This window comes from Hemibagrus wyckioides, linkage group LG07, assembly GCF_019097595.1.
Source record: "Hemibagrus wyckioides isolate EC202008001 linkage group LG07, SWU_Hwy_1.0, whole genome shotgun sequence".
Classification (NCBI taxonomy): Eukaryota; Metazoa; Chordata; class Actinopteri; order Siluriformes; family Bagridae; genus Hemibagrus; species Hemibagrus wyckioides.
Window position 1 is genome coordinate 3,413,935 of NC_080716.1, and position 22,256 is coordinate 3,436,190.

At 40.9% G+C, this 22,256-nt stretch overlaps 1 protein-coding gene across 1 annotated transcript in view; it reads right to left on the bottom strand.

Moving 5' to 3' along the window:
* Window positions 1-3,855: 3,855 nt before the first annotated feature.
* rem2 (RAS (RAD and GEM)-like GTP binding 2) overlaps window positions 3,856-22,256 on the bottom strand; it is a 33,740-nt gene continuing 15,339 nt past the window's right edge. The window contains exons 4-5 of the mRNA XM_058393748.1: window positions 14,280-14,457; window positions 3,856-7,048 (exon numbers count right to left, since the gene is read on the bottom strand). Coding sequence (XP_058249731.1) covers window positions 6,732-7,048; window positions 14,280-14,457 — 495 coding nt within the window. The 3' untranslated portion in view covers window positions 3,856-6,731. The remainder of the gene's footprint in view (window positions 7,049-14,279; window positions 14,458-22,256) is intronic.

Below are 22,256 nucleotides of genomic sequence, written 5' to 3' on the forward strand. Positions count from 1 at the left end.
AAAGATGCAGGTATGTATAATGTGTGTTTTGCTACTTGGCTAGATCTACTACCTTTGCTATATCTCTATCTAGCAAGGACTAACTGTGACTCTAGAATTACTTAGCATGTCCTTGGACCCTTATCAATTGGCAACTTTTCAAATTAAAGGATGAACAGCTCCCAAAAGTTGAGAAGAAAATACTTTCTCCCTGTTTAAGATCCACAACAAGAAAATCTTCCAGTGATACACCAAACACAAGTATGAACCCAATAGATCTGAAAGAACAAACTCCTTCAAATGCATCATCTTTTTAATGGCCCTGAAAGCAAATTTCTGCACTGATTGTGGCAAAATGTTTGAAAGCAAATCAGCCCTGAAAACCCTTCAGAAATCCCATTCTGTACAGCGGCCATATGGTTGCTCTACCTGTGGAAAGCAATATACTAAGAAGCAGGACCTCAATTCGCTTCAGCAGCTACATATGACAAGTGGGACAAGTTTCAGTAGAAGAGGCATACTAAAACCGCAAGGGGATCAAACACTACCAGTGTGACCAGTGTGAGAAGTTTTTATATACAGCAGGAGACTTAAGGGTACACAAGGCAAGACACACTGGAGAAAATCCCCTTGCTTGCCATTAGTGTGATATGAGATTTGTTAAGAAGGCAAATCTGGACGTTCATTTGTGCAAACATGCAGGAGACAAGCCCTACAGTTGCCGAGTTTGTGGGAAGGCTTTTAGGTTGAAGGTTAGCTCATCTGGAAGAACAGCCATTTAAGTACCCAGACTGTGGTAGTAGCTTAAGGCAAGCCCACGACCTCAAGTCGCACCAGGTGATCCACTCAAGTGACACACCATACAAATGCAGTCATTGTGGAAAAGCATTCAAGCATCGGAAGCATATTAAGATTCATGAACACATTCATAAAGGCAAAAAGCCCTACAGCTGTGATCAGTGTGAGAAGTATTTTGTTTCTCCCCGAGATCTGAGCGTCCATTGACGAGTCCACTCGGAAAAAAGAAACTACAAGTGCTCCAAGTGTGAAAAGACTTTTCGGAACACAAAAACCTTGAAGGTCCACCAGAGAACACACTTTAAAGAGAGACTGTTCCATTGCCGCGAGTGTGGTGTAAGATTTTTTGCTTCTTCCCATCTCCGGACCCATGAAGAAATGCACAAAAACGAGTGTCGCACCGATGCAAGAAGTGTGGTCAGGGTTTTAACTGTTCCAGCACTCTGTGGTCCCGCCAGATGACCCCATTTAACCTTTGCGATGAATGCAGCAAAATTTTCAGCCATAAAGATACCTTTAAAGCTCACCAACGGATTCATACAGGGACCTACAGTTGCTCGGAGTGCGGAAACGGCTTTAGAAGCTCGAACAATTTCCAGCGACGCATGCAGAACCACGAGGTATGCCTGCGAGTGTGAAAAGACTTTCAGTAATGCAGTGTACCTGAGGAAGCACCAGCTAGCTTGCTAGCACCAGCGCGCATGAAGCAGAAAAGCCATACATCCGCGCAGAGTCAGGGGGAAGCTTTGAAACTGTTGGGATGTTACTAGCTGGAAAACACACGAGGCTCATCATTAGCACTGGATGAAAGAAATTTGGTTTAAAAAAATAGCAAAACAGTCTATTTCATAATTCCATCAAATGGGGGAAGTAACCTCTCACAAAAGGTCTTTTGTATGATCTTGTATTTTGTTTCATTGTAAGATTTTTTTTTAATTGTCAATCCTGATGCCTATTTCTAAGATTCTGTTATTCCTGTCAAGTAGCTACAGTCTATGTTTGCCTTAACAATCTTTTTACCATTTCAATATCTGAAACTGTAATATATTTTCTCAGTTTGCCCTGGGTATGTAGTGATATTTCATCCCAAGTGGTAATGAGAATTTGTAAAATAAATGTCATTTCCACATCAAAGGGGTATGGTTCTCATTTTCAACCAGGATGTCTCTGATACCCCTTCATTGCACTCAACTCAGAGTTTTCCCATATGGAGCAGAAGCTCTGGTAAATGTCGCTTCAAACATCTAAGATGTCATTACTTACTTAGTCGCTTAAGGCAAGGTTAAGAAAATTATATTTAGCAATCTATGTGACATTTAAGACTTTGATTTACAGGCAAGTGACCTTTAGAACACTGTAGTGCAAATGACGATAAAAAAAAAAAAGAGAGACACAGGCTTATACATTGATTATCTTCTATGTAAAACAGTCTACTTTTTTTGCAACCATATTTATGCACCCCAATTGCTGTAACAATGTCTATAGCCTTATATAATAAAATAATAAATTTTGTCTGAATTGTTCAGTCTGAATGTGATCCAAGATTTAGCTTAAACATCAATTAAAATACCATTTCACTACCTTAGGTCAATTAGCCTTGATTTATTCATTGGTTAAATCTATAACATTAACCATACAGTTTGCTGTTTTGAGGATGTAAATACACCATAAATTTGTGATCACTAATCAATGCCAATCAAAAGATTGACCAATCAAGAGAACCAGAAGAATTCCCAATGTGCCATGGCTTGGTGATGCATTACGTTTCATTTTAGAGCTTTATAACTTAAGCAACCCTGCAACAAATGGCTAGTACTATTCATCACTCCCCTGCCTCCCTGTACAGGAGACAATGAGAGTGGCCCTCTGAGATTCCTAATTGGTAGATTGATCCCAGGCTTAGCCCAGAGAGTCATTTTAGAAAATGGGGAGTAGAAAAGGCCAGAAATGCACCAGACATGTTTGCGATCATCCCAGTGCAAATAATATAAATGCAAATTGCTTACAGAGCAAAAGCTGCTTTGATGCTTTAAATCATGAGCAGCATACAAATAGACAAGCTACAATTTCTAGGCAGCCCATCTTCCTTTCATCTGCATGCTACCTTCAGTTTAGTGTTTATTCTTTTTAGCACCCGATATTTCTCGAATCACTGCTGGGATATTCATGAAAGACTGATTCGTTAGTTATTGTTATAGGCAGCCGATTTCCCAAAGATAGCAATAGAATGGCTTATGTTGTCTCCTCTCTTTCTAATATTGGATTTCTCATTAATCGTTTGTAAATGGAAAATGTATTGAACCACCAAGACTCCAGAGCTGCCTGTCCAGCCACACTCCATAACCAGGCTAGAAGGGCTATTGTAATAGAGTAACCAGACCCTTAGGGATTCTCAGCAAAGTTCTCAGAACAAAACTTGCTGGAAGGAAACAGAAATACTCAGAAGTACTCCATTAATCAGGCCTTTATGATAGAGCAGATAGACAGAAGCCACTCCTAAGTAAAAGGCATATGGCAGGAACCTAAAGACTTTCTGGTCTGATGAGACAAATATTAAACTCATCAAGCATTGTCTGGTGAAAGCCAGGTACTGCTTAAGAACTATCCCTTTGGTAAAGCAGGTCTAACCTGAAGGGGTCTAAATGGGTGGTGATTTTTGGGAAGATTATAGCTTGAGAATATAAGATAATTTTTATTTGTTTAACAAAGATTGTCATGAAGCAGCTTTACAGAAAGATATAGACCAGAAAGGCTCGGATGTTTGCAGCCATTCCACTCCGCTAGTTTAAGCATACATAGTCAGAAATTCTAAGTCAAGCTTAGGAGAGTCACACTCCGTCTCCTTGACAACAGTCACCAGGCAACTATCATCCGTCATCCTCCTCCTCCTACCTCACCTCATGTCCCAACCATCTGCCCTTTGGGCTGCATCGTCCAGTGTTTGCCCACAGTGCAACAGTTGCTTTTATACATGCTGCTCTAACACAGGCAATGCTAGCAAGCGTAGCAGGGAAAACATTGAGGTGCATAAATAAAGAATATATTTCAGACAAAATCAGACACCAGCCGAAAAAGGAGAAGGAATACAAATGATTTTTATTTTCCCTTTAGTCCCCCAAAAAACACTGTGAGCAACATTCATCGACAGTGAATAATATATGAGCCGACAATGAAATGACACTGCGATGTTGACTTTAGAGCAACGTTTCCAGAACGTTTGTGGTGTTGCATAAGCGTGTGTGGCCAGCCCCCACAACAATGCTCCTTCGAGCTCAATTCAAGTACGATCATGTAGAAAAAGGGAAGAGTTTAAATGTAAGGACATAAAACAACAGGACGACATAACGGTTTGCTGTTTGTTTCTCTTCCAGGTAGAATTCATAAAGGTCCAGTTCTGTCAAATTCCTGGTTTCCAAAGGTCTGGATATCCTGACTGGCAACCTGTTACCTTTTAATGATCCACTAAAAAATGAGTTTATGGCAATTTGAACAAAATTTCTGAGCTCTAGCTAGTCTCTGGTCTGCTCAGCTGCCTTCAGCTATTAAAAATAATTTACATAAAGACACGCGAGTGGAAAAAGAGCCGAGCCAGGTTCACTGAAGTCGCTGAACTATGAAGAGACTTTTATTCATATACTTCTCATCTCTGCTACAATATGTACTTGAAAAACTTTACATCCAGACCGCCATCCACCAATTTGATGACCCTGCTCCATAGTCTTATTTTTTACAAAGAACGCTCAATTAGAAGTGAATTGAATGAAAGTGCTATGTTGATGAATAATGGTGTTAAAGTCTACAAACCAACCCTGCATTTCAACAGTGTTTTTGTTGCGTTAACTCTCATTAACTTCCCTTTATCTAATTATCCTTTGGGCTATTTTGTTGTTTTCAATTTCGCATACATTACTAGCTCCAGAAACCAACTAATATGTTGGATACAATTAAATTGGGATTAATGAAGCCAACGACACCATCTCTGGAAAGACGGATATTTATTCGAAGGGACTTGAATTCAGGGTTGAGTTTATGCGCATATACTCTAGGGGTTTAAATCCAAGTGCTTGTGTTGTAAGATAGGGGACAACCAAGGTTGGAGGCATGAAGTACATGAAAGTGATTTTAATAATCTGTATGCGAAAGTCCCCCAAAAAATCAACAGGTGACTCTGAATATGAGGAAATTTCCTGACATCCCAAATATGGCCCTTAAGCAGCCAGCTTGTGAGCTACTAGGATTGGTCATCCATTGTTTCCTGATATCCTTAGAATGGCAATTGGCCAGGCCTGATCAAATGATCCACGAAAGTTGTCAACGGTGTGTTAAAACAGTATTGAAACAGGGAAAGACTGTGGATAAAGACGTAAGACTTCCATCGTATTGCTTCCTTACTGTATATGTAGGCAAGAAAAGACGTATATAGAGACGATCAGCGATATTTATAATTTGTTTATAATGAGCTTGTTACTCTCGGAGCATGGCTATAATCCATGTCTGTGTGGAATGTGGTTTAAGTGCAAGCATTCGTTCAGGCATATGTTTTGTTGCAGTCTAGGAGGTAAAGTGAGTGTGTGTGTATGTGTGTGTGTTTGAGAGAGAGAAATAGAAAGAGAGAGAGAGAGAGAGAGAGAGAGAGAGTAAAAAAAGTGTTTCTCACAGAGATTTGTCTGTCTGCCTGTGCTATTTTCTTTTAGTGCAAATAAGTTAGTGGCTAAATTCAAGGTGCCAAACGAAAATGACTGAAGTGAAATTATTGTGAAAGCCTCATGTGGCAAATCATATTGCTCTTATCATTCAGCTATCTATTAACCTGCCCATAAAAAAAAAAAAAGAAAAACGAAATAACACAATGTCCATGTATGGTATGAGCGAAATGTGCGTTTAAGAATAAAATTCAAAGAGGAGCATATCCTAAATATTTAAAGGGCTCGTAATTCCTACAGTTCTAAATTTTATAGATGTCCTGATATATATATATATATATACATAGTCAAAAAGATTGAAATGTGTTTATCTAAGATGCCCTACATTCTTAAGGGCAGAAAAAGTCATTTTTAAGACTGATATTTGGTCTTTTTTGTGGGGGAAATCAGCTACTATAATATGAAAAGGTCTACATGTCCATGCACTAATTATAATACTGCCTTATTTAATTTCAGCATAAAGCTTATCAAGGAGCTACACTACAACTGTGTAAGTGTGTGATAAGGAGTCTTCTGTTTTTTTCCCCCCTTCTTCCTCTTGAGAATTGATACATGAAACAACAAAATTAACAAAGTTTTTAGATAACTTCCCTTACTTAACTATCTATATCTGTGTGGCAGCATGGGAAAACCGTAAACTTTCCAGAACGGTTTTATTTGCACAAGTCAGAAAGGTATTGCGTTTGAAAGCCTCCCTAAATGAAAAAGAGAGAAGATCGAGAACATGTAAAGCTTTCATTCGAATTCCACTGAAAGACGGCACGCATATGTAATCCTAAATTTATAGCCTGGATCTACAGATGGAAAAACAAGATTGCGGATATATTTTTAAAAATTACAAGGACTATGTTCTCACTTTGTTATTAGAATCATCTGCATCACCTGAGGTAAAAAAAAAAAAAATCGCACAGATCGTGTCGGATCTGTTGTTAAAATAAAATCACGGTGTCATTAAAGCCTTTTTATTAGGTAATTAAAAAAAAAAAGACAAAACTTTGTCCAATGTCATCTGTACAGTGCGCTCTTTACTGTTTTGATGATGACAGCTGCTAAGGTAAAGCTTTCAAAGTATATTATTGGCAAAACAAACCTTTTTTCTTGTTTTTCCAGAATTCAGCCACAAAGGGTTTTCCCAGACTGCCACATGTATGATACAGTGTATATACGATGATATTACTACAGCTTTTCCTGGATTTAACCTGACAAATTGATTGTTTACTTTTTCTATCTGCGGTTCCTAATCTGTCCCCTTTACATCAGGGCACTGAGGTCATGACAGGAGCGAGATTTCTGTCGAAACATTCGGTTGCCTCTGTGTCGCTCTTGCTCACGGATGCGCTCGCGGCCGTGGTGCGAGCGTGGCACCAGGCCTGACAGGAAGCGCTTGGCCCTGCTGGTAAGGCTTTGACGACGCCCGCCTCCAGGTGATCCATCGGTCCATCCAGGCCCCAGGCTGTGGCCCCGGGCAGCCCTCACTGCTGTCTCCAAGAGCTCGTTAGTGCCATGATCCAGAGAGACAGAGAGCTCCAGGTACACGCAGTCGAACATCATGGCGTTTGAGTGGGCCTCTGAGAAGGAGCACAAGAAAACAAGAAATCTTTATAAATCTTTTATAGATAAAAATGGAAATATCATAATACTTTATTTCCTATCAGACTTTTATTTTTGAGCGACTACTTCTTTTTTTTGGTCTTTTTTGTAGCATTCTTTTCAAGTGAACAACAATATGCTATTCAAAATATACCCACTGATCACTTAGGGCTTGTACATCTGCAAATCCAAGCAAGTGTCCAAACAGCAAATCACGTGGCAGCAGCTCAATGCAGATACTGACCTAGAGCTTTAGTTAAAGTGACGGACCGCCAAATGGGCTGGTTTGGGTATTTCAGAACGGCCAATCGACTGGGATTTTCACAGATAAAAGTCATTGATATTTACCCAGAGAGTGCACAAAACACCTGGTCCTGTGGTCGGAAATGCTTTGTTGATGACAAAGGTTAGATATCGGACTGACTCAAGCCAGGTTTAAGCAGAAAGGAAGACAATGGTAGCTCAAATAAACATTCTTAACAATCATGGTGAACAGAAGACAACAGCATGTCAGAATGCATAACACATTGAACCTAAGGCAAAGGACAAAAATCCGAGGCTACAGCAGGGACAGGTTTACAGATTAGAAAATTTCATTTCTGAAACAACAGGCAAGTAGGGTAAAGATTCCCCCAGGTATGAGGGCAGTGGTGGCTCAAGTGGTTAAGGCTCTGGGTTGTTGATTGGAAGGTCAGGGCTCAAGCCCCAGTGCTGCCACTGTTGGCAGAAAAGACAGACCTTTAACCCTCTAGAAGGCACTGTATCATAGCTGCCCCTGAGTTCTGACCCCAACTACCTCAGCTGGGATATGCGAAAGAAAAGAATTCCAGTCACCAGGCCAGAATCCATTAGATCACCTTTGGGATGCAGTGGAAGCCTGAAATGGTGGAAATGCTAGATGCTGGATACTCAGTGTGGTAGATCTTGGGTGGCCAGACTTATCCGGAAAGGGCTGGTGTGGGTGCAGGTTTTCATTTCAACCAAGTAGAAGCCATGGCTGAGTCTAATGAAAGCCAAGATTCCATGAATGATTGAACAGGTGGATCAAGGTGTGGCCCCAAGCTTGATTGGAATGAAACCCTGCACCCACACTGGTCCTTTGCAGATAAGATTGTACATCCCTGTGGTCAATATTCGGACAGTGAGGCATATGGGAAGCACTCGTACCAACGTGGACCAGAATCACAAAGGCATGTTTCCAAAGCCTTGTGGACTCCATGTCAAGAAGGACAGAAAAAGAAGGTTCTATCCAGTATTGTTGTGGGCTTCTAACAAAGTAACGGTCATGCATGGACAACAAGAAGCAGGAAATGTCCAGAATTTAGTTTTCTCCTTAACTTAACTTAAAGGCCAATCTGCTTTGGAAAAAATCTGATAAAATAATTAGATTTCCCATTTCATAGATATTTTTATATATTTTTTGTATATTAAAGTATGCATTTGGTTTGAATAGGCAGAGAGATAGAGATGGAGCAAAACAGAAAGATTTGACGAATATTAAGTTTGACACATCCTTTGCTTAAGGCTTTATCCTTTTTTCCATCCCTAGTCCTAGACCTCAGCAGACAGGCCACAATTTTCATTTCAATTTTATTTGTATAGCGCTTTTAATAATTGCACATTGTCACAAAGCAGCTTAGAAATCCGGATGTAGATTTAGATCTCTAATGAGCAAGCCAGAGGTGACAGTGCTGAGGACAAACTCCCCGAGATGCCATCTTGACAAGAAACCAGACATAAAATGGAAGCCATCTTTCTTTAGAGTGGAAATCCACGTCTGTAAAAGTGTAAGAATAAGAAGAACCATGAATCTTTCTGCAGGGGAAATTATTCATGATTTTCAACCTGCTTTAAAAAAAAACTGGATGAGGCATTACCTGCTGTTTCCAAGCCACAACTATAAATCAGCATGTCCACCACTTTAGGTGATATGAGAATCAATTGCAAGTCAATACACGCTTATCTAAATAGGCTGCAATTCAAAGTGAACTCCGGGAGCATCAATTTCTGCAGGAGATGAAACTGTAAATATGAACATGCTGTCAGTATTTCGACCGAGAAGACTTTATGATGCCTGCTAGGAGACCATCAAGTCAAACTATCATAACCTAATATGCAGTCAATCACAAGCAAGCGGTTTTGTAACTTTTGAGACACGCACCATAAAAAAAAAAACTGGAATAAGCAACCAAATAGATCAGTAGAGCTCCTGGAACAGGTCAAAGTTCAAATTACAAAGCTGCAGTTTGGTCAGAAGTTCCAGGAAGAAATGAAGGCTGTTGAAATAAAATGGCTGCACGGTTGTTGCGGTTTAATCTGAGGACAGTTAGATGGAATTGGATCATCCAAACATTTATTTGACAGCTTAATTTGAGGCTGCACAGAGCTCTATTAAAGCAGAACCTTGTTTAAAACTCTAGTAGTAGTAGCTCCAAGGCTCTAAACACTCATTTTGTAGAAAAATAGCTGCACTGATCTGACTTGAGGAAGGGGAAAGTTTAGTTATTTTTCAGTATTTGCTTCGTCCTGTTCAGGTTCATGTTGATGCTATACCTTATACCACAGTATGGTTGAATTCCTGAATCTGATTGGTCAGAAGAGAGTGTATCAGCACAAACAGAGAATAATTCTTTTTGGCAGGAGTTTTTTTTTTTTTTTTGTTAAAAGCTTTGCTGCATTGATATAGTTTCCCAGTATAGGAAAATTTTCAGGACAGAGGAGCTCTCAGACTAGAGACATTCGAATGTGTGATGTTTTGTAAATTTATTACAAATGAATGAAGCCATTCTTCACATGTAACATTGCAATTGTTGGTAAATCGTTGTGGGATTACAGAATAACACACTCCAGACATGCTGTTATATTAAAACAAAGCATTTAGGGGGAGAAGTGGCACTCTGCTCACGCGTCATGCCACATCACACCATCCCCCTGTGTGTGTTATTTTAATATAACAGCATGATCTGCTCCAAAGAAAGTGGTAGAACTTACAACTTGATTTGTGTTACTCAATTTGTTTGAGGTTTTTCTTTTATATGAATAACAGGCTTTAGTGTTATAAAATACATAAAATGTTTTTAACCTTCTTGTACGAGGCTTTTAGACTTCCATCCATCCATTTTCTGCACTGCTTATCCTACACAGGGTCTCTGAGAGCCTGAAGTTTATCCCAGCGGTCTCAGGGCACGAGGCAGGGGACACCATGGATGGGGTGCCAACCGATTGCAGGGCACAATTAGACTACAGACAATTTAGAGACGCCGATCAGCCTCAAATGTGTGTGGACTGGGGGAGGAAATCCATAAAGCACTATGAAAACTCCAGCATGGAAGCAGGAATCAAACCCACAACCCTGGAGGTACTCTGGCATCTTGCTCCAGTGGCATTTGGACTTCAGGATGATAAAATGATTTACTTAAATAAACTACATCTAATATTTGAAATATCTTTCAATGAGACATATTGTGAGTCAGTATCACAATATAAAGGAAAACGAAATAAAACACTGAAAGTTACTTCACATCTTCCCATGATCTGTGGTAAATTCGGATTATGCAACTTCCTGTGTAATTCACGTGTCAGGATTGAGTGAGCAAGTGAACTAAAATGGACGTGTTTTTGTGAAGTAAAACGGATGGAAAGTAACAAGCATACAACGATAAAGATACAACGGATGACTGTACTAAGGAGTGTAGTTATAGTCGTTTGGGACAGGAAAAAAGCTGTTTTCTACAAAATTTGAGTTTGAGTTTTAAGTTATTTATCTATTTCAGGCATATAGACAGTTGTAAAAGTAACACATGAAAGAAAACAGCTGAGGGAAGAGAAGCTTGACACAAGCGGACAATAAAAACAGACAGACTGGGATCATTTAAAATATCGCCTCTGTTAACACTGCTGCTCATATTTCCATAAACCAACTGGAGTGGAAAAGTGGAGATTTATAGGGAGGGATGGGTTGATATAGCTGAAATGAAGCCACCATGTGACACAGTGAGCAAAGATGAGCTCATATTGCTAAACGGTATCTTCCTCCAACATATCAGAGAGGGAATGAATCTTTTGTGTGTGTGCGGTTTTCTCATTTATGACTGTGTATCACAGTCTGGAGCAAGATACGCGGTCAAAGTTTGACAAAAGAGAAGAGCAAAATGAAAGAGTCCGGGAGCTGAAGAGGCATTCTAAAAATATCCGTGTTATAGTATTAGCGAGGAGAGAATGTGATGAGCACAGCGATATGAAAATACTGCCTGTCCCTCCCACCAATATCTAACTCATTTGTGTCTCTCTCTCTCTCTCTCGCTGTATCAGTAAAGAAATGTCAGTTCTTCACAGCTTTTGGTACTCGGCCCTGTAATAGCACATGGAGATGACACTTTCCCGTACTAGTATTGTGTTTGTCCAATGCTACACTTTCTAGATGCAGGTCCCACCCCCACAAGCATCCAGCTATATTGAGTATATTAAATAGACTGACTAGATTACTTGAATGAAATTTGCTTCATCTTCTTAAAAACTCCTACTAGTGACACTATGGCTGAATGCCATAGTGATAACATCACACGGCACGTCTCGGCCCGAATCAGCAGAGTTTGACAGAGACAGTTGTCCAGATCAAGCAGATGCTCCGGACTGTCCAGCAAGGAGGTGTACTATGCATCTGTGTCAAAGTCAGTGATAAAGAGAAGACTTTACCAGACGGTTTACCACAAGAATGATGGTAAACTGATGGTAAGAGTAAAAAAAAACAAAACTGAAGTTATTAGAATTAAAGATTTTTGTGCATAGATGAGACGTACCAGAAGTACCATTTTTCCGGGAAGCGGTCAAAGTAATGATTGAACCGATTTAACTGACGATCTCAATGGTTTTTTTTGTTATATCTATTTGAATATTTAATAGACTGCAGCTTTTGCTTTCATCTTCCAAACACACCCACGTACAGGACGCAAATCTATTCATCTCCAAAACATCGGTGTCTTCAGAAGACCTTGAGCTGGACGAGGTAACCCGAGTACACGGAGTTAAAATAGGACGACGGGTCCTGCTGTATGTCCCAGTGGATGTGTGTACCTCATTCAGCCAATTATCGAGGCCTTCCTGCCTGGCATCAGGTGTGTTTTTAACATAAAACTGTTCACTGCTCCCTCAGGACTCTCTCGCAAATGCACACAAACTCGCTGGACTGGAAAGTCAAAGCTAACTTTTAGATAATGTGGCATGCTGCAGAAATCACATTATTAGTAGGCCAGATGAGGCTTTCTGAACACTCCAGAGGGATGTTTGTAGTGTGTTTAAGCACTGGTCCAGAACTATTTAAAGCAGTCTCTGTAGGAGGTTTTTTCGGGAGGGATTTATGAAGCCAAAAAATGCTTGAATTTGCAGTTGTGATGCAACTTGCAGAGTTTCTTTTTCTTTTTTTGGAAGCACCGGAGTGAAGACACATGTCATTATAATCTATGAGAGCTGTTCTACACACGTGAATCCAACAGGACTGAATGTGTGTTGTGATCACGTCACAACAAATGTGTGAAAATTTAATTTTAATCCACTGAATGTTGCATCTTGCTTGACTTTCATTTCTATGGACACAAAATCGTCAAATCCCCTGGAAACCTAACCGTTGGTGCTTGATGCTAATTTCTTAAGTGGTGCTGCATTTTTGTTATTCCTGTGATGTCACATACTGTTTATCAAGACGGATATATAGGGATTTATGCGTCGGTGTTTGTACGGTTGTTTGCACAAGAAATTTTGTATCCCTAAAAAAATACCGTAAATTCAAATCGTAAAAAAATGTTCGTAACCTTCTCGTGCCTCGACTTCATCCACTTCAGCTCACATAAATTCGCATGGATTGCTGCATTTTTACATCTGGAATATATTGTGGAGTTTAAATCATTCATTTTATTACGTTTAAAGCTTTCACTAGCTTCGGAGTCTTTGGAGTAGAAGAGGTTTGGAGTTCCTACCAAAAACACTCCTCATGCTAATTCACTAGGGTCAGGGACAACAAATAACCCATAGTGTTAGAGCCACCGCAAAGCTGTAAATAAACACAAATAAAACGGAATCATTTACTTGGGACAAAAAAAAAAAAGCTGGACCTAAAATGCCTGAGCAGAGAGAAGATTTAGCTCCTGATTATCATTTTTATTATATAATATACAATAATTTTACAAAACAGAAAGACTGATAAAAGAGGCCCCGTTGCTAGCGAGGTTCTAATACTGTTTAACGGCACAAAAAAAAAAATTATAACTATATATAGCTTTATTTATATGGGAGATAATTTACTCAGCTTAGGTAGAGAACCACGAGATGACAAACATGATAATGGTGACGAGATTAACATGAAAGCTTTGGAAATCTGAGAGTACAGATGAGGAGATGAGATAGATGGACAATTAAAAAATAAATAAATAAATAAATAAATAAAAAAAATCAATCACCGCTGCATTGTTCTCTCAACGTGGAGATGAAGAGCGGGTTAAATCCCACTTCACTGCAGAAAGTCTGAAATGAATGAAATAAAGAATGAAAAGGGATGAAAGATTTCCTGGGCACCACTAAAGCTTAGGTGTTAACTATGAAGTGGATTTTTCTTCCCACATTAACTTCACCCATCATCCCCTGTGTCCAATTTTTGTTATGAAACAAAGAGTAGTCAAGCTATTCAGATTTGATAGTATATCTGTAGATATAGTGAACAAATTTGACAATAGTAACACATTTTTTGGATTGTGAGGAGGAAACTGTTACAGAACTCTGACACTGGAGACTCCTTCCTTCCATCTGTTTTCTGTACCGCTGTGTATCCTACACAGTGTCTCAAAAAACCTGGAGGCTTTCCCAGTGGACCCGGGGGACACCCTGGACAGGGTGCCAATGCATACAAACTCCATGCATCAATCCTCTAACCCCAGAGGTACTAACCACCAAGTACACTTGAGACTCCTTCCTTAAATGTTCTTTCTTTTTTTTTTTAATAGATATAAACCATTTTGGATCTTCTAGCTTGCAAGGAGTCGTTACTATAGAAACCAGAATGTTTTATAATAAAAATGATCAAATACAACACTCGTAAAAAGCTACTATTGCTAATAAGGTCACCTCATGAACAGCTCTGTGGTCTATGCTATTATTACTAATTAACTAGGTGCCTCGCCGGAGCTGCTCAATAATTAAAACGGCCCCTTGGTCTTTTACCCTCTGTGCTGATCTCCCGGGAGCGCACTAGGTCACTCTTGTTGCCCACGAGGATGATGGGAGTGTTGGGGTGGCTCTCCCTCAGCAACAAGCGCAGCTGAGACACACGGTGGAAGCTACGGCGGTCCGTCAACGAGAACACCAGGATGCACACCTCACACTGTAGCAAGGAGAGCTCCTGTCAATCAAATCACACAAACACACACATAGCCTAGAGTTAGTCCAGAAGTGTAAATGGAAAATTTTCCACTGGAAGTGAAGTGAAACGACCAGTCAGTGGTTTTAAAACTAATTTTAAAGAGCACCTCCAAACAAAAACCCTAGATGACAACAATTAACACGGATAAACCAAAGACCCGCCTACTCTTGGCTGCGATTGGTTAGTTTATGGGTCTGCCAGAGAGCTGGACTTTGCAAATAGAGCAAAATGAAACAAAATGTCATGATCTTGATATGCGTGACCTCTTTGTTAAAAATGGCTCGTGAAGATATTTCAGTCAGAGTTAAAGATTTTGTTCGGCAGGAGACGTTTTGCTGAACTGACCCGATTTGATTAATGTCTCTTCTGATGCGGCACGCAGCTTTCTGACTGCATTAAAGTGTGACGTTCTGTGTGCAAGGACAATGCACTTAGCTAACAAGGTTTTAAGACATATTTAGGCAAAGCTTAAGCAAAAAGAACTTTTCCCCAGAGGCCAACAAAAATTCTGTTTGAGTCTGTTTTTGTTGTGTCCATGTTCAGCACTGAATGTCTTTGTCATGTCTTACTCCAGTGGTGGTTAATAAAAAGCTCATATGAAAGTAGACACTCACTTTAAGAATTTGTATTGTTTTAGAAGTATTTCTGTTTTTCCCTAGCCTACTAGGGGTAAAATATTCATAGAAATCCCAAAATGGTTATTTTGTTCCCCAGAAATGTTTGTATTTTCAATGTAAATGTTGATATCAAACTCATTTCTGCTCTCTGAGATGGCCCAAGTGCTTGTTAATTTAAAAAGCAGCTAAAATAGCTAGTTATCTTCAACTACTAAAATTCTGTGTAAAGTTATCTAACAGGGAAAAACACATGTCTCCCACTGAAAGACAACAGAGTCCTGATTCATTTTATATCAGCCTCACAGCCAAAAAAATCATTTGTTTCTTTACACTGATAGAAAATCCATCCATTTCCCATCTATAGAGTTAGTTCTGTTTTTAGAATCATTTTTACTAGAATAATAAATATGTTTAGTTTTTCTTTTCTGTATATATTTTTTCTTCCTTTCTTTTATGTAAATTGTTTATCTTTATTGATCACATGTTTTATGGCACAGACCAATAAACTAAACTAAACTAAAATCAAATCAAATCTGATAGCAACATTTTCAGCACAGATTTGTTTAAAATGTTAAAAGTTTTGTTGGAATAAGTTTCGTGGAATAAAATGCAACACCGCTGTTTAGCTTGCAGTTTGTCACCAAACCAGTTTATCGTGCATCGTCGAAATGGTTTCCAGTATCATGAGGTCATTGATGATTCTGCGGCGTCACCAAATATACCACAGGATTGTTGCGTTACGGATTGAAATCCTATCGCGTGGAAGTCTGATGTATACTAATACTTGGAGCTGCTAAACAACTAATTTTCTGGGTTTCAGCCACGCCCACTTCTGGTTTAAATCCAAACAGAGATACAGACTGCATCATTGCAGGAACAAAAGCAAAGCCAGTGTATTGTGATTTTCAGTCCACCAGATTTATGTAATGCTCTGGGAAAAAAAGTGGATTAAACTCTGCAGAAATTCGCTGCTACACGCTCTTTCCAGTGTCCCAGCAGATAGATGCTGAGCTCAGGTGTGTTCTGCCATCATCCTGGCATCATCTCAGATCCCTCGGTCCTTTCTTTAAAGTGTCAGATAGAAATACAGACTGCACGTTTATTTTTCTTCCCTCTCTCTCTCTCTCTCTCTCTCAGTAATCCTAGAGACAGACAGACGACACAACATAGAGAGAGAGAGATGGAGAAAAGAGCGACAGGCAAGGCCGCTGTCTCATTTAGTCTGCCCTATTTTGTCTCAGGTGAAGTCCAAAAATCCTCTGGCGCCTGAGAAATTCGCATCCTCTCGCATCATGTCCTTGAGGAGACGATTTACAGCCCCGGATCCATTCTAGGGTGGGGGAGGGGGGAGCTGGAATTATAAATCTGAGGGGGAAAAAAAACACCACAGTAAAGCCACCTGCCACTACACCTAAACGAGGATGGATATGGACGGTTCTTCCTTTTTTTCTCAGAGATGGACAGTAAGTTTTTGTAGCACGCGAAGGCAAACAGGAGGTCGATGGTGTGAGGAAAGACGGGCCTTCTCCGGGGAAATCCTGACAAAAGTAAAAAGGTCTTTTCATCAAGAGATGGATTGACACACCACACATTTGTGCAACCGCTAAGGGCTGTGCGCTGTTTATGGCTGCTCTCGCCATCTGTCAGTGTCCGCCTGCTCGTGTACTCATTTACACACACACACACACACACACACAGTCATAGCTTTAAAAGTCATAAATACAGTCAGCTTTGGAAAATCAACCCCTGTGTCCTGCTTTCTTATACACACCAATCAAAATAATGCAAAAACGGAAAACATTTAAGCTAATTTATGTATAACTGATTCATTTGTTTTTTGTATTCGAGACTGACACAAGGCAGCTTTATATAAATCTGGACGTCGATTTAGGATCGCTAACGAGCAAGCCAAAGAGAGACTGCGGCCAGGAAAATCTCCCTGAGGAAGAAACCTTGACAGAAACCAGACTCACAATAGCACTTAAATTTATACGATTTTTTCCACTAAGAAACAGTGGATTCTGTATATCCAATAGGACATGCACTTATAATCAGTTTAAAAGTTAAGAAATTAAGGATGTACTGGTTCTGTAATTGCCATCCAATCGCATCAAGCGAACGCATTACTCTTCCCTCAAACGGCCACATCCGAGGACCTTTCTCCAGCCTTGCCTTGTGTAAAGAGAGTGCATTAGACGCCGTGAATAAAAGCTGAAAAATCAATTATTTGTGACACTAAGTTCATGTTAATCTTGTACGTCTGAAACCTTTTAAAGCAATTACGCACGCGGAACACTGATTACGTACGTGATAGACTACGGGTTTAATGAATGCTCTACGGCCAAGAGGGCTAATGTGCGCTGGCGTGCAGGGTTGCCAGGTCTCGGCACAATTTGCTCTTCCAATGACGATGTAAATGATGGCCCAGAAACTATGCCAAATAAAAAAATCAGGATTTGGAAAAGGGAGAATCATTTTTTTTCTTTTGTTTTGTGTTATTTTACTGTGGTACACACGCATTTCCTGCCGGGTGACAACTACAGGACAACTTCACCTTCCTGTGACAGTGATGCCTCCCTTCCAGATGCGCTGAACGACTTCTACGCTCGGTTTGAGGCACAGAACAACACAACAGCGAGGAAGACCATCCCTCCTCCTAATGACCCAGTGCTCTGTCTCACCACGGCTGACGTGAAGAGAACTCTATGCAGAGTTAACCCAGGGAAGTCCGCTGGACCAGACAACATTCCTGGCAGAGTTCTCAGGGAGTGTGCAGAGCAGCTAGCAGATGTCTTCACTGACATCTTCAACATCTCGCTGAGCAGCTCCATCATCCCTACGTGCCTCAAGACAACGACCATCGTCCCTGTGCCAAAGAAGTCCACGGTTTCCTGCCTCAGTGACTACCGTCCCGTTGCACTCACACCAATCGTGATGAAATGCTTCGAGAGGCTCGTCATGAGGCACATCAAATCACAGCTACCACCCTTGCTGGACCCCTTGCAGTTTGCGTATCGTCCTAACCGTTCCACGGAAGACGCCATCACAACAACCCTGCATCTGGCCCTTACACACCTGGACTGCAAAGACTCCTACGTTCGAATGCTGTTCATAGACTTCAGTTCAGCATTCAACACAATCATCCCTCAGCAGCTGATTAAGAAGCTGAGTCTCCTGGGCCTGAACACCTCTCTCTGCAACTGGATCCTGGATTTCCTGACTGGGAGACCTCAGTCAGTCCGGATCGGGAGCAGTATCTCCAGCACCACCACACTGAGCACTGGAGCACCTCAGGGCTGTGTGCTCAGTCCACTGCTGTTCACTCTGCTGACTCACGACTGTGCAGCAATGCACAGCTCCAACCACATCGTCAAGTTCGCTGATGACACGACCGTGGTGGGTCTCATCAGCAAGAATGATGAGTCAGCATACAGAGAGGAGGTGCAACATCTAACAGCCTGGTGCAGAGCCAACAACCTCTCCCTGAACATCGACAAGACCAAAGAGATGGTTGTTGACTTCAGGAGAGCACAGAGTGACCATTCTCCGCTGTCCATCGATGGCTCCTCTGTGGAGATCGTCAAGAGCATCAAATTCCTTGGTGTCCATCTGGCGGAGAACTTCACCTGGTCACTCAACACCAGCTCCATCACCAAGAAAGCCCAGCAGCGCCTCTACTTCCTGAGGAGGCTGAGTAAAGCCCATCTCCCTTCCCCCATCCTGACTGTGTTCTACAGAGGGACCATCGAGAGCGTCCTGAGCAGCTGCATCACTGCCTGGTTTGGGAACTGCACAGTCTCGGATTGCAAGACCCTTCAGCGGATAGTGAGGACAGCTGAGAAGATCATCGGAGTCTCTCTCCCCTCTATCACAGACATTTACACCGCACGCTGCATCCGCAAAGCTAACAGCATTGTGGATGACCCCACACACCCCTCACACACACTCTTCACCCTCCTGCCATCTGGAAAGAGGTACCGGAGCATTCGTGCCTCACAACCAGACTGTGTAACAGTTTCTTTCCTCAAGCCATTAGGCTCCTCAACACCCGGGACTGAACTGTTCTACACTCTCACACACACACACACACTCTCACTCAGGACTGAACTGTATATTAACTCTCTGTCTCTCTCACACACAGATACACACACTCTCTCTTGACTGTGTGGACACACACACATAATTTATACTGTTCATTACTTACTGCACTACCTCTACCTGTCATCCGCTGCTATAGTTATATTTATGTTTATTTCTATTTGCACTACCTCAACCGCTGCTGTGTATTTTTGCACAATATTTTTGCACAATACATTTTTTTTACATCATTTCACTTTATCTATTTTATTTCACTTACATTCCAGTACACGTTCTTTTATTTCTTTTCAGCGCTAAGTGTCCTGTGTTCTTGTGTGTTGTCTTTATTGTATTTATTGTCTTTTTTGCACTGTCTTGTCTATGCTCTGTTTGCATCTAGCTGCACACTGTGCACTTTACGTGGCTAAGACAAACTTCTGTCCTAGCTCTGTGGTGTTGTTTGTTGTTTTTGTATTGAACTTGTAGTTGTATGTTTATGTAGCACCAGGTCCTGGAGAAACGTTGTTTCATTTCACTATGTACTGCGCCAGCTATATGTGGTTGAAATGACAATAAAAGCTTCTTGAATCTTGAATCTTGACTCACAAGGGGGTGTGTCTGATACACATACTTTCTGTGGTAAACTGTGTTGTGAAAGTCCTGAAGCTTGCTGGAGATGGAATGTGTTTACCAATCCTGCATGATCTATATTGCAGTAATGAACTTCCAAATTGCCATCAGTGAATTCAGAGCAATGGTTGTGAGGAATCAGGAACCTATATCTAGAACACTGTGCAAGAGGCTTACAGGGATTTGTTTAAAGTGTTTGTTTCGGGCCCTGGTGCATTTTCTCCTGTGGTTCATACAGACATATCACAGTACAGTATTACATACAGTATTCACACCCCTTGAACTTTTCCACATTTTGTCACGTTACAACCACAAACATAACTTTTATTGGGATTTTACGTGAACCCAAAGTGGCACATAATTGTTAAGTGCAAGGAAAACGATAAATGAAAATTTCTAAAAGTTTTACAAATAAATATCTGAAAATTGTGGCATGCATTTGTATTCAGCTCCCCTGAGTCAATACTTTAGAACCACCCTTTTGCTGCAATTACAGCTGCAAATCTTTTAGGGTATGTCTCTACCAGCTTTGCACATCTAGAGAGTGAAATTTTTGCCCATTCTTATTTGCAAAATAGCTCAAGCTCAGACAGATTGGATATACAGTGTCTGTGAACAACAATTTTCAATTCTTGCTACATATTCTCAATTGGATTTAGGTCTTGATTTTAACTGGGCCATTCACACATGAATATGCTTTGATTTAAACCATTTTACTGTAGCGCTGGCTGTATGTTTAGGGTTGTTTTCCTGCTGGAAGGTGAACCTTTGCCCCAGTCTTTTGCAGACTAACAGGTTTTCTTCTAAGATTGCCCTGTATTTGGCTTCATCCATCTTCCCATCAACTCTGACCAGCTTCCCTGTCCCTATTGTAGAAAAGCATCCCCACAACATGATGCTACCACCACCATGTCTCACGGTGGGGATTGTGTGTTCAGGGTGATGTGCAGTGTTAGTTTTCCACCACACACTGCATTTTCCATTTAGGCCAAAAAGTTTTTTTGTCTCATCTGACCAGAGCACCTTCTTCCACATGTTTGCTGTGTCCCCCATATGGCTTATCGCAAACTGCAAACGGGACTTATTATGGCTTTTCTTCAACAATGGCTTTCTTCTTGCAACTCTTCCATAAAGGCCAGATTTGTGGAGTGCACGACTAATAGATCTGTCAACAGGACTAATAGTCCTGTTGACAGATTCTCCCACCTGAGCTGTGGATTTCTGCAGCTTCTGAGTTATCATGGGCCTCTTGGCTGCTTCTCTGATTAATGCTCTCCTTGCCCAGCCTGTCAGTTTAGGTGGACAGCCATGTCTTGGTAGGTTTGCAGTTGTGCCATACTCTTTCCATTGTCAGATGATGGTTGAACAGTGCTCTGTGAGATGTGAGCTTGGGATATTTTTTTATAACCTAACCCTGCTTTAAACTTCTCCACAACTTTATCCCTGACCTGTCTGGTGTGTTCCTTGGGCTTCATGTTGCTGTTTGTTCAGTAATGACTCTATTTACTAATTAGGTAACTTCTGAAGGAAATTGGTTCTACCAGGTTTTAGTTAGGGGCATCAGTGTAAAGGGGGATGAATACAAATTTCATGTTACACTTTTCGGATTTTTATTTGTAAATGGCTTTTCTCTGAATTAGGTCAACTGAAACCCTGTTGTCGATCCCTGCTCAATGAGGAGCCTAGCCCTGGATCAGGAGCCTATTCCTGGATCAGGAGTCTATTCCTGGAACACTGAGCAAGAGGTAGGAATAAATCCAGGCTTACAGGGACTTGTTTGGATTGCTTTTTCGGACACTGGTTCATTTTCTCTCATGGTTTGTTTAGACATATACAAACACTGCAAATCAAATCACGCGTAGATCTGTGCCAAAATAAACTGTCCTTAATCACCTGAATGAGGCAGTCTGGGTCTGACTACAAACAAACTGGTGAGAAAGCAACCTGACCCAACAGACCAACAAATCAACCATTTTAATATGACATAGAATGGCTTTTCACTGAAATAGGTGAACTGAAACAATGTTGTCAATTCCCTCTCAATCAGGAGCCTATCCCTGGATCAGGAGCCTATCCCTGGAACATTGAGCAAGTGATGGGAATAAAACCAGGCTTTCAGGAACTTGTTCGGAGTGTATGATTCGGACCTTGATGCATTTTCTCTTGTGGTTCACATACGAAGGCCGCAATTAGGCTTGGATCTGCGCTAAAATAACTGCTGAGTATCCGACTATGACCAGAACACAAACAGACACCCTCTGGCCAATAAGAAGACAGTTTACATGCAAGTGAACACACCCAAAGAGAAAATGAAATGCACCAACACTACAAGTCCCCTGTTTTGGAACAAAGCACAGATCGCCAAGTCTGAAAACACCCTTAGAGTTCACCAAACAAGTGCACTTGCCTTTATACAACAGCACTCTGGGGCAGCAGGGGCTGTGGTCAAGTACT